The sequence below is a fragment of the Pezoporus occidentalis genome, unplaced genomic scaffold (genome assembly GCF_034315485.1).
Source record: "Pezoporus occidentalis ecotype Australia unplaced genomic scaffold, CSIRO_AGI_Poc_V1 ctg22, whole genome shotgun sequence".
NCBI lineage: Eukaryota > Metazoa > Chordata > Aves > Psittaciformes > Psittacidae > Pezoporus > Pezoporus occidentalis.
The window spans coordinates 4,534,317-4,547,129 of record NW_026914072.1 but is presented as its reverse complement, the minus strand read 5'-3'; the positions used below and the strand labels follow the sequence as shown (position 1 = coordinate 4,547,129).

General features: G+C 42.1%; 1 protein-coding gene across 1 annotated transcript; it reads left to right on the top strand.

Moving 5' to 3' along the window:
• Positions 1–3,132: 3,132 nt before the first annotated feature.
• DEPDC7 (DEP domain containing 7) lies at positions 3,133–12,170 on the top strand. The gene is made up of 9 exons (XM_062620284.1): positions 3,133–3,270; positions 5,653–6,040; positions 7,807–7,937; positions 8,828–9,017; positions 9,818–10,032; positions 11,033–11,175; positions 11,369–11,494; positions 11,598–11,676; positions 11,853–12,170. The coding sequence occupies exons 1-9, from the start codon at positions 3,198–3,200 to the stop codon at positions 12,065–12,067; spliced, it is 1,560 nt and encodes a 519-aa protein (XP_062476268.1). The 5' UTR covers positions 3,133–3,197; the 3' UTR covers positions 12,068–12,170.
• The last annotated feature ends 643 nt before the right edge of the window (positions 12,171–12,813 follow it).

The window sequence follows — 12,813 nt, the reverse complement described above, 5'->3', positions numbered from 1 at the left end:
TCAATTCTGTCTCCTTCACTTGTGCCCAGAATACCTGGGAATTACAGGTGCTCTCACATCCAAACACTGGCTGGCTGCCCAGCTTCTAGGTTCATTATGGAAAAAGCCAGACAGCACTTTACATAAATGTACGCATCAGTTTCTCGCTCTGTGATGGTACAGGTTTCCATTCTGCCTTCTCTCCCCCCATAATCAAGAGAGGACCTAGATGTGGGTCTTTATCATCATCTTTATCCTCAAGCAAACACTTCATTGATAGGAGTAAGTTAATCAGATCCTGAGCAGCAGACAGGCCTGAAATTGTGGCTGTTGAATATAAATGCTGTATTTCTGCTGTATGCTTCTAATTAAACCCTGCAGTTCTTATGTGAGACTCAGAAATTCTTGAAAACTTCAGTCTGTAAGTTCTTCTAAACGAAGGCCACTCTCTCAATCCTGTTGTAGTTGGTGGCAGTATTTCTAGATGACCTGGAAATAAATCAATATAGACTTCTCTTTTGCTGTTCCTCACTACAAAAGTTCTTTATAACAATTTCAAGGAATCTGACACAACTGTACAAATCTAGCACTTGGTTGCATAATGTATTAAAAATACATTTTTGACACCGTAAATTGTTGTTCTGTGCAACTTCAATGACATTATTAGACAGAGAGCCAACAGTATTCTATATCATCAGACTTCCTTGTCAGGTGCTGCTTACAGTCTCCCTTGCAGACCTGCACCCTGTGCACGAGGTTTTGATACATATACCTACAGCAGCATCTGTCTTGTATGTAGTCCTGCATTGTTGAGTGGAGCTGCTTTTGGAGCAAGCTTATTGTTCCATGTGCAAGTAGGAATGCCATTAAGTTGGTCCTAAGTAATTTGACGAATGACTTATGTTAATTACATCCTTGTAACTGGCATTCTCTTGTGCATTCCAAGTTCAACTTTATGGAGGTTAATTTGGGGAAAACACTGTGGAAGGGGAAGCCAAGTACAGCATGTTACACTTTCATCCTGAGATCTTTCCACCACAGCCTTTGGAATGACATCAGCTACAAATGGCCATGGTGGCTGCACAAGATTATGTTCTTTAAAATAACTATATAAAAGTATAAATGAAATATGTATATATTAATAATTACATAGAATATATCTGTGCTTTAGGAAGGCATTTTATAATAATCTTATTTTAGGAAATACTAAAAGATACAGAACATTTTTCAACATCCTTTGGTACCAGAGACTGTTCAACCAGAGCTACCTGTTGGCTGACTCATCTGCCCCTGGAGAACCTGGTGTGTTAGCAGCTGTCATCACTGTGGGGACACATGAAAGCAAAGGCAGAAGTCTGAGGTAGACTGCTGCTCACCTGGTAATAAAAGAATAAAAATCTTACAACCTTATAGATGAGCCTCTCACAGTGCATTAGCTGTGGTTCACTTTTCCCTGCAAGCAGTGTTTTGACAAATCATTCTCAGAGGTGTCATGTTCTCATTAACAGTTTGGTACACCTCCTATTTGAAAATGTTTGTAGTTCTAAATACTGTCAAGGCTATGGTGAGCCATTGCAGAATGGTTGGCTGCATCACTTCAACAACTAAGCAAAAATAATTCATTTTTGAAAATAAACTGGCATTTACTGATTTGCAGTTAATAGATTCTGGTAATGCATCAAAAAACTCTAGCATCAACCTACTACAAAAGTAGGAAATAATAAAATTATTTATTGAAATCCCCACTGACCATTACAATATATAATTTTTATTAGGTTGTTAATGGCAACTGTAAAACGGACACCTTGAATCAGATCTGTTCTTTCTTTAAACATCTTCCCCTTTTCCCTCATGAATGAAATCTCTGTCAATTCCTGTTGCTGGAAAACAGTATGAACTTTCAAAGACTAGCATGTTGCTGCCATTTGGAAAGATCAGTTTTTCTCTGGTCTTAAGCCCAGAGATTTAAGACTTCTTTTATCTGAAAAACTTAACAAAAACTTTCTTAGAACTCCACAATTAAATACTTTGTTTGCTCTGACAGTGAAACGTGAAGAAATGCTTGTTTGCCCTAAATTTGTGGTGTCTACCTCCCTGTACCAATTTTTCACAGCCTAACATGACGAAGCCCATTGTTTAGTCATTTGTATAGGATGAGCACTTACAGCACCCTACCTTCGAATGAGACAAGGCGAGAAAAGGTTGACCTGAGCTCCAGTGGATAGCAGACATCCTGCACTTTCACCTGTGTGCACGAGCCTATCGTAGAATAGGCTGAAGTTTCACAGGGGATTTTGTTTTGCAAAGCTACTGTCGACATTCAGCACTGACAACTCAAAATGAATTTTTTGTATTGCTTGTGATATCAGTATTGTTTGGTCTTTCACGTCCATTATACACTTTTGAGTTTGCGTATCATGGATAGCAGTTTGGCTCTGTGTCTGCTTCTGTTGAAACCAGTCCAAAAACATGATTGATTTTTTTTTATTGTTCTAATATGATTCCACTGAGTAAGAATCATCAATATAGTCCATACTTGGTAGAAAACAATGTTGGATCTCTCAGCAGTGTCCTGCAGACAGTAGAGAAAGCTGATTACCCTGAAAGTGGATTTGTTATTTCATTCCGATTAACAAATACCTACTGCTGCAATAAACAGCTCATATAAGACATCAGAGGAAAATTTCAACCACATGTGGTTGTCCAAGCCTGGTCACAAGCAGGAGCGCTGTTTTATTGTTCGTCCGCAGTCACGTACGAGCCTGTTCTCAGGTTAATTTAAACAGAGCTGACCGGTTTGATTTCTCGGTTTGAATTGCAGAGTAAATACAGGGCGGGAAACGCATCTGTACTGCTGCAGGAAGCACCGGGAGTGTTACCGCTCCGGTGCTCGGCACTGCGGCCAGGTGACAGCAGCACTGCACAACCGCTCCGCAGCTCAACACGACCCCTTGCCCTCGTCTCCTTTCCTCCTCACAGAGGTGTCACTGGGTCCGAGCCCCAGCTCCCTTAGCGCCCTCCGCACCGCCGGCTGCTCTGAAGCGCTCCCGCCTCGCCGCCGGAAAGCCAGTCACCGCCCGCCGCCGCGCGTGGCCCGCCCCTGGTTCCGGCCTCGGGCCAATGGGGTTGGGCGTAGGGTGGCTGCCCCGCCCCTCGGCTGGTTCTCCGTCTCTGCGGGCGGCGCGGAGCAGCAGTGTGCGGAGCGGTTGCCATCGGGTATGGCTACGGTGCGGGAGAAAGCGGCGGCGTTGAACCTCAGCACCGTCTGCAGCCCTGCCGCTAGGCCGCCCGGTATGGGGTGGGGAGCGGGGACTGCAGCGGGAATGGAACGGTGGCTGGGCTGGGGGAGAGGGCTGCGGAGCGCCCACAGCCCGGGTGCGGTGGGGCCCATCGGTGAGGAGAGGTGGGTCAGCCAGGCTGAGGGCTCGGAGGGTTGGGGCCGTTCCGCCTGGCCGCGGTCCGCCGGGAGCTCTGTGCCGGCGCCTTTCGCGGTTCAAAAGTTGGCTGCTCGCCGGTGGAGGGAGGTGTTTCCGTCCGGGAGGCCCTGTCCGGGCTCGGTGCTGCGCCGTTGTCCCGCACAGAGCTCGCCTGCGGCCAGAGCCTATCGGGTGCCGGTGGAACTGTGACCGGCCGGGAAGGACGGGCGGTTGTCTCTGTCCTGGAAACAAGCGAAAAGCGGGTGGCTCATCAGTTTTAGTTGAAGAGGTGTTCTGAGCAATCTAGTCTAGTGAAATTTGTGCCTGCTTGTTGCAGGGAGATTGGACTAAGTGACCTTTGAAGCTCTCTTCAGCCCAAACTGTTCTATGATTCTATGAGTGCAGCGTGAAGGGCTAAAGATCGCCCGTTGAGAACAGCTTAGGCTTTTTCCTCCACCTCGAGCACCTTAACTTTGTAAATCCTTGTAACCTTAATGCCAAGCTTAATGCCGCTTCCCAAAACAAACAAACAAGAAAAAAGGGGGTTAGGTGGTGTGTGGAAGGGCGAGGTGATAAAGAGTGGTTAATAGTAGGAATATTGTAGGTGGTTATGTTGATACGTATTTTAGCAACAGGAACCAGAGCTGGTGTATGTCTGGTGGCACTGGGTTTGGGTTTTTTCTTATTTTCCTTTGAAACAGGCTAGTCTGCTAATGTAAGTCTGGAAGGAAGCTTTGTGTTGTCTGCTCTGCCTACCTGAAGGTGTCATCAGGTCAAAGTATCAGCAGGTGTGTGCTTTGTCCGTCTTGAGCTTTTAAAGCTTTGGGAACTGGAGATCATGGGAGGTCTCTGCTTTGTCTTTAGTGCTTTGTATGGAAAAGGTGTTTTTTTTTACCTGACCTGAATCTTTTCAGAAAGCAGGTGTCTATTTGATAGTGTCTCTGAAGATCACTGTTGCTCTGTTCAAATACTGTTGTGTTCACTGCCTTTTTTATTATTTCTTTTCCTCCTTTTCAATCTTTAGTGCCCCCAGACTTCCCCCTCTCCCTGCCAACTTGCTCATTTCTGGGCTCTCTGGCAGATGGAGATCAGCTGAAAACTCTGGTGCCCAAAGTTGGGATACACTTCTGTAACTAAAGCTACTTCAGACTAAACAGAACAGAAAAAACATCTCCCGCATCTCTGTGGAAAATATTCATGGTAATATGTTCCAGAACGAGTTTGTTGTTTGTTTTTTTTTTTTTCTTTGAAACACTGCATCGCACTGTTAATTCATTTGGTTTGAGGTCTGTCATAATCCCAGATGGCTTTCTGTAGGATTGCTGCCAGTACCCCATTCCATGTTTTGTCATTCATCTTTTGATTTCTGTCCTCTTCCTCTGCTTTCTCTCTTAATAAATTACTCAGTTCCTGAGAATCATGTATTCTAATTCTGACCTCTCTGGTGGCTGCAACCCTTCCCAGTGAGGTGCCATCTGCGAACTTTTCAAGCATGTTCTGTGTTTTTAAGTCCTTGTGGAGGTTGCGTCTAGCCTCTGATCAAACTGTTAGTTGTTGGCATGCTATTCTTAATCAGATTGGTAAATGAGTAATAGCTCAGTGGTTTTATTGGGGGAAGGAAGGCTGCTTGGTTCAAGGAAGTGGCATTGAGTACACAGTGCTTAAAGCTCAGCTGGAGCTATGGTGGGATAAACATGTTGAGTAATTGGTGTCCCAAGAGAAGTCTTGATCTTGTTAGTGATATGCTAAGCACTGATAATGGGTAGCTTGCATGTATGCACAATCCTGCAGGAAACAAGGTGTCTCTTCTGTCTGATGAGTCTCTTCTTCCTTGCCCACCTGCATAGTTCTGTCAGTGTTAGCATAGGAACTGGCAAGTTACAAGTACATGCAGCTAGCTCTTCATTGTGGGAACACGTGTGCTTAGAAGTAGGTTCTGCAAGTGCAACTTGTTAGGTGATGGAGGAGTGTGAAAAAGGAGAGTGTCAAAGGGACAGGCTGAAAAAGTAGAAACTCCTGGTTCTAAAGCTTCAGGCTAATATTTAGTGAGAGCAACCACCTGAGAGGGACACCTTTGTACAGTGCAGACAGACTTGCTAAGAAGGTAGCTAAATGTTAATAACTGAGCAACCCAAGCCAAGTTGAGAGACTCAAAGCTTTTTAAATCCTTACAAGATCCATGAAAGCTAGGAGCTGGGAAGGAGGCAGTTCTCTAATTGCAGTGTGAACTCAATCTTTATGCTTTCTCTGTTCTTAGGCTTTAGCTTGGCACAGAAACCATTTGGAGCAACATATGTCTGGAGCAGCATTATCAATGCACTTCAAACTCAAGTGGAGGTGAAAAACCGTCGCCAGAACCTGAAGTGCTATCATGACTGTTTCATTGGCTCGGATGCTGTGGATGTTGTCTTCGCTCATCTTCTACAGAACAAGTATTTTGGGGATGTTGATATTTCCCGTGCTAAAATAGTTCGTGTATGTCAAGCGCTGATGGATTACAAAGTATTTGAGGCTGTTTCAACGAGGGTCTTTGGGAAAGACAAACGCTCTGTGTTTGAAGACAGTAGCAGTAGCCTCTACAGATTCACCAATGTCTCAAACCAAACAGAACTGGATAAAGATTTCCAGCAGTGTACACCACAAAGGTCAGTACATGGATTGTGAAGAGGAAAAGTTGTGTATTCTGGGGGAGTGAAGGTGAAACTGCTGTACAATTACAGGACCTGGAGTTTGTGGGTGGAAGATACCGGAAACAGCAATTTGGAGTGAGGAAATGATTGAGCCTGATTAATTATTTTTCCTGTGTCTGTTATCATGTTGCATTAGGGAAGAAGGTAGAGATTAGGTGCATTACAGATACTGATCTGTTGGGTTCTAAACCAATATGACCAATTGGAACTCTGGTGCATCAAATTGTTCCATTGCATTAGCCTGTCTCTATAGTCACTGCACACCTAGCTCTGGCGTAAGCCCGTAATCTATCCAGTTTTTAAGGGAGGGGTGGAAGGGGCAAACCCCAGGTAAAAAATTTCTTCTTTCATCATCTTGGCTTCACTACATTTCAAATTTACCTTTTTGAAATGTTTTCAGCTGTTTGTTCATGCATGTATGACTTGTTCCTAGGCTAGGTAGCAGGCTGTTATGCTACTGCATGCCATTGCAGGGGGAAGTCCTGTGATGAGGTTTTGTTTCCCTGTCTCTTTAGGAGTGGGCAAAGAGAACCCTGGTACTAGCTAAACCCTCACAAAGCAGAACACATTGTTACATGGATGATGTGTTATCAAATAACTGCCCTTTAACAGTGTTTGTCAGGCATTCATCTCTGAATGTATTCTGACATGTTCTCACAAAGAAACTATGTTCGTGTTGTCCTGCTTCCCCCTCTTCCTCCTCCCTTGCATGCTCCCCTCGCTCTTGTTCTGTGCTAAAGCAAACTGTCCCAAGTCTTTATTTGGGAAAAGAATTAGTGAGGAGTTAAAAAACACTTTAATCAACTGCGGTATTTTAAAAATATATATTTTAAAATATATTTGTTACAAAGGCTGTTAAAGCAAGACTTGGAAGATAATGGACAAACAGTCATGAAGCAAGATTATTCATGTTCTGTTAGTGTAGAATGAAGGCATTTTTCTTCTGGGCAGGGCACAGACCCGTTGGATTACATTGCTTCATTTGCTGACAGGAACAGATTTATTGATAGAGACAGCTTGTCACATATACAGCAGACAGTGGGCATCAAAAGGATTTTGCAGTGCCCTAAACCAAAGAAGCTATACAAATTGAAATGAAACAAATATGCTTGGAGGAATAATGATTCTGTGTCTGGAGTTATGTGATCTACTCAATAGCATATGAAAGCAACTCCAAGACCCAGCTAACCTAAGAAGTGGGTGACAGGTTTCCTGAAGCCTTCCATTAGTTGATGGCATGAATAAGCCACATAGCTTTAGGATTGGTGTTGCCACAGAGCAATCACCACTTAAGTTTTCCAAGAACAGCTCTTAATTTTTGTCCTTGCTTCACCATCGGGAATAACATCTTCAAACTCCAGAGTTTTAAGGGGGAAATTTTGTTTGGGCCTTTTTTGTTTTAAATACTTTTCCCTCCTTAACCATTTTGTCATCTTAGATTCTCTGTGGTAACTGAGGTAACTTGATAATGCTCTTGTGTCAAGTTCCAAGAGAAGAACTCTGCACTTGCATGCACATAGTTCTTTAAGGTGTCACGCATTCTCCTGTGCGACTTGGACAGAGAAAGTTCAAGGCAGGGGAGGGGGGGCGGGGAAGACTACATGAATAGTTATGTAGATAGAACGTTTTGTAAATTCAGTCAGTTACCCATGTGTGTTACATGGTATGTTTGGTTTTCTACATGTGGATATAAATAGATATAAACTGTTTTTTAATCTTAGACATGAGAAGAGCATGTTGTTTCACACTACTCCTGTCAAACCAGAAAGCTTGGAGGATCTCTGGGAAAACCTGAGTTTAAAACCTGCAAATAGCCCTCAAGTAAGCATCTCGGACAGCTTGTCCCGTCGAGGTAAGCCAAGTAATGTTGCAGCCATTTGTTTGTGGGAAAAGGAAGATAATCACTGTAGGACTGGAAAGGCTTATGCCTGTCAGGTTGGAGAGGGAATCAAACTGACTCTCATAGTACTTTGTTTTGAAAACAGTGTCATAACAAAGGTGAATTGTATTTGTTGCAGGCTTGCTTTTTGCCTTTTTATTTCACCAGACAGGACCTGTTATCTATAGTTGAAATAAGCCAACATTGAATTTTGTGGAGAAGTATACAACTGCACAGAGCTTGATCTGAGTTAGAAACATTTTTCATAATATTTAATTACCTGCTCTATTTTTGTGCTTGACTTACTCATTGCCAATAGTCTGCTGTTAGCTAGAACTCTTCCCTTACTTTTTACCTGTGAATCTGCACCATCCAGCATTCCTTAAGTATTGTGTGAAATTATCCGTGACAATTCATGTTTTCTCTCTGACAGGGCTGTGTTCTAGTGTTCTTTTTCCTTTGGTTAAAATGTTAACATATCCTACAGACTCCCAGAACTTGGCCAGATCAGAATTGTAGAAGCTGTGATAAGGACAGTCTCACAGTTACACTCTTGTTCTTAATTCCTTATCTAGAACAAATGTTGCTTGCAAATTAGAGCACAAAGAATGTAAGGCACGTCAGACTTACCCAAAAAGCAGTTCTCCAGGATTGTAGTTAACTAAACAAATGGCTAATTCTTGCCTTTTGCAGTTATAAAAGATGCAGCTGTTAAGGGCCGCACTCTCTGCTGCTGTAAATCTTTGTTTTGGTAAAATTCATCTGTTCGGTTAGGACTGGTGGGAGGAAGGGGGGTTGTCTTTCATAATCTCTTTTTGCACTTGCTGCATCACCATGTGCTTTGTGTATTTCATCCTTCCCAGTTATTAATGAAGTATGGCAAGAACAAACAATTGCTCGTCTGCTGCAGCTTGTGGACCTTCCGCTCCTTGAGTCTTTACTTGAGCACCAAGAGATCAGACCTCAGCTTCCACAACCAAGGAAGGGAACTGTATATGTCATCACAAGTAACTACCTAGACAGAGAAATTCTCAAGGCTTTCAGTGACTCACAGTAAGTGTTTGTCGCTCACTTCTGCAACTTTGAACAACTGTCTGCCTTCATAGGAATGTAAAGCGTAGTTGGTCTTTGGGTAGAAGTGTAGCAGTCTCCAGTACTGCAGGAAGGATGTGAGCAGGCACTTTTCTACCGGTTAGGCTTGACTGGAAACTGGTACGTAACAGTTGCTAACCTCTAAATCAGAAGTAGCCAAGACAGGTTCTGCTGAACACTCAGAAGATTTTTTTTTTTTTTTTTTTAATGTAATGGTAGTGTTTTATAGAATTTGGAGGGGGATTGGTTTCTGCATTGAGGGAAGAACAGAGCATTTTGCTGTGACATTGAAAATTTTTCCATTAAAAAAATACTTGAGGGAAATAGTTCAGTTTTTCCTACTACAGTAAGAGCCAAAAATGCTGAGCGTGAAACTGTATATAAATACAGTTTAAAACATAGTCTGGAAAATTTACCAATCTGAATCTGATTAAGGTTCATGTTTCTGCTTATCTAGCAACAATTATGTCCTTGTCTAACAGCAGAGGACATGACTAACTTTAGGTTTAACTGCTTGTGATTGTTTACCTGGATTGGATTACTAGTTCTTTTTCTTGATTAAGATCCGGCTGTGATCTACCAGAGTGTGTCAGGAAAAGTCTTTTTTGTTTTTGTGTCAATTTCTGATATATTTAAGTACCTACACAAGCAGTTTTCACTGTGACTGAGAAACCAGTCTACCTGCTTTCTGTGGAAAACGGTGCAAGCGACTCTGAAAGGCGTAAAGTAATGCTACAAAGTTAAACCACTCTGTCTTCTAGGACAGATGAATGGCTCTCAGCAGCAATAGATTGCTTGGAATATCTTCCAGATCATATGGTGGTAGATATTAGCAGGAACTTGCCTGATCAACCAGACAAAGCAGACGCGTGGAAACTACTGCTGTTTGAAAATATTGGTAGATACTATGGCCAAAAAAAGGAGCCACTGTTAAACCATGCATCTGAAATTCATTCAGGAATTGCAGAACTATTAGGTAAGTAAAATAAAGTTGCATTCTGAAGTTTATTTGTGAGATGCACTGACAAACTAAGTATTTATTACAGCAGCTAAGCTTAAAAGTTGACTTCAGGCCTACAGGCTTTTTTACTTTCTAATCATGAAGACTGCTTTGAAATTTTGGTCCTGACTGCATGCAATTCGGTAGTTCTTGTTCAGGCCTATGTAGAATGGCTGTGAAACTGGAGTGCTATAATTCGGTAGTTGGTATCCATGGAAAGTAAGTATCCATAGGAAATTAAATAAATATGGTCTAATATTAAATATTTAGGCTTTAATAGCTAAACTTAAAGCTGTGTATATGCGTTGTACCCCATTTGCAACTCTCCCCTCTTTTCAACAGAAATGCGTTTCTTAGATTTCATGTTATGAACAGCTTTCTAAAATGCTGTCTTATTTTAGTTCTCAGTGAACATCACCTCATCCTTGTTCTCCTTATTTTTCATCCTTTTCCACCTTGATTATTATTATTGTTGGTGGGAATATTTTGCATTTATATCCCATTCCTCCTCCCTATGTGATAAAGGGAGAATACTAGTACATATCTAAAGTGGCTATTCTGCATAGTGTGGCAAATTAAAACTTGGGAAGCTCTACAAAATGGTTTGCAATTAATTCATGGAGCTAGCTTGCTTATCTGGGACACATTCCTCGTTTCATGTGAGATCATTATTTCCAGAACAAGAGGTTGTTCATTTAACTGAAACCTTTTCCTTTTTCAGTGTTTCTCATGCCATTCAGAATGGCTGAACTGCAACTTAACTTAATTGATAGTGAGTTGTCTGAATACAAACCTGGGTGTGGGCTGTTCTCCCATTGTATGCAAACAGCTCTAATCAGCCTGGGAGGAATTTCTGAGAATGAATTGCTTTGTTTGACCAGTTCTGTCTAGAGATATGAACACTGGCTAATTTAGGTGTTCCACTGTAAATTTATTTAAATAAATATGGCAATAGATACTTTTTATCTCTCCCCAGTGAATGGGAAGATGGAGCAATCTTTAGAAGCTGTTCAACTCTATTTGAAACTCCTAGACAGCCAAATCAGGGAGGAGTTCAGAAGACTACTGTACTTCATGGCTGTCGCAGCACATAATTCTGAGCTCAAACTACAGGAGGAGGTAAATGTGTGTACTTAACTGTTACATGTTGCATTACAATTACTGAAATCAGATACTGGTCAGAAAACACATTTGTACCTCAGATACATGACTACAGGAAAAGCAATAGCTGTACAAATCCAAAAGTAATGCCCTTCTTGAAGGAGGAGACTAATTCTCCTCTTCTGGTCATTTATTTCACATTATTCTTCAGAGTGACAACAGGATGGTTGTGAAAAGAACGTTCTCTAAGGCTATTATCAACAATAAAACATTATCCAGAGGGAAAACTGACCTCCTGATCTTGTTCCTTATGGACCACCAAAGAGATGTGTTAAAGGTAAGAACTAGAAGGTGACCTGTATGTTTTTGTTATCTTGTGCGCTTATGCAGAATTGCCTTTTCCTAAACTGCTGTTTAACTGTCTTCTCTTTCCGTTCAAGATCCCAGGGACACTGCATAAAATGGTCAGCAATAAACTGTTGGCTTTGCAGAAAGGTCAAGATCCAAGTAACATAACAGGTAATACCTTAAACAGAACTTTTTATTCTTGTCTTGCACCCAAATAGAAATAAAAGGGGCTGAGATAATGTGAAAAGACATTGCTGTAACAGTGACTAATTTGACTCTGAAGGAGGATGGGTCTGTAGAATCTTGTGTGGTGTTAACTGTTTGAATGCCTCATCTTTCCTTTTTAGGCTATACCTTTTGCCAAAAACTTGATGAAAGAGAATATCGCTCCACTACAGAGAAGACCACAAAAGATGAGCTATTGTCTTTATTGAAAGCTATTGATGAAGATTCAAAGCTCTCTGACAAAGAGAGAAAGAGACTGCTAGGTCAGTTTCATAGTAGCAATCCAAGTATTTTTATGCAGTATTTTGGAGACAGAGTTACTAATATGTATGTTTGACTTTACAAATAGATTACTTTCTATATTCCAGCATTGAAAACACTAATATATTTGTAAATCTTTTGTATTCATGTATCTAATAAAATTATTTTGTGGCAATGGATGGAATTTTATACAGTTATTACCAGAGCCAACAGTACCCAAGTGTCGTGGTTTAAACCCAGTCAGGTAATTCATTCGCTCACTTCCCCCCCTTTCTTGCCCTCCCCCTGCTCTCGGAGGGACGGAGAGGAGAATCGAAAAGAATGCAACTCCCACGGGTTGAGATAAGAACAGTTTAGTAACTAAGGTATAACACAAATCACTACTGCTACCACCAATGATAATAATGATAAAGGAAATAACAAGGGAAGAGAATACAACACCTCAGCACCAGCCGACCAATAACTTGCCCCCCCTCAGCCCGACCAAGCTCCGACCGATACCTCCTCCAACCCCGCAGTCTCCCAGCCCTCCCGGCTAACTCCCAGTTACCTCCTGGGCATGACGTGCTGTGGTATGGAATACCTCTTAGTCAGTTTGGGTCAGGTGTCCTGTCTGCTTCCTCCTGGCTTCCCCTCCTCCCTGGCAGAGCATGAGGCTCACAAAGTCCTTGGCCAAACCAAAACATCGCTTGTTATCAGCTCTGTTCCCGAGCTGAAAGTCAAAACATTGCACTGCACCAGCTACCAAGAAGGGGAAAAATGACTGCTACTGCTGAACCCAGGACACCAAGTTTAGCCCATTCTTACAATTCAGCTTTGCTC

Excerpts from the sequence above, each read along its gene's own strand:
- DEPDC7 (XM_062620284.1), top strand. The coding sequence starts at position 3,198 with ATGGCTACGGTGCGGGAGAAAGCGGCGGCGTTGAACCTCAGCACCGTC. Across the intron at positions 6,041-7,806 it reads CAGCAGTGTACACCACAAAG|ACATGAGAAGAGCATGTTGT; the intron begins GTCAGTACATGG and ends TTTTAATCTTAG. Across the intron at positions 11,495-11,597 it reads ACCAAAGAGATGTGTTAAAG|ATCCCAGGGACACTGCATAA; the intron begins GTAAGAACTAGA and ends TTTCCGTTCAAG.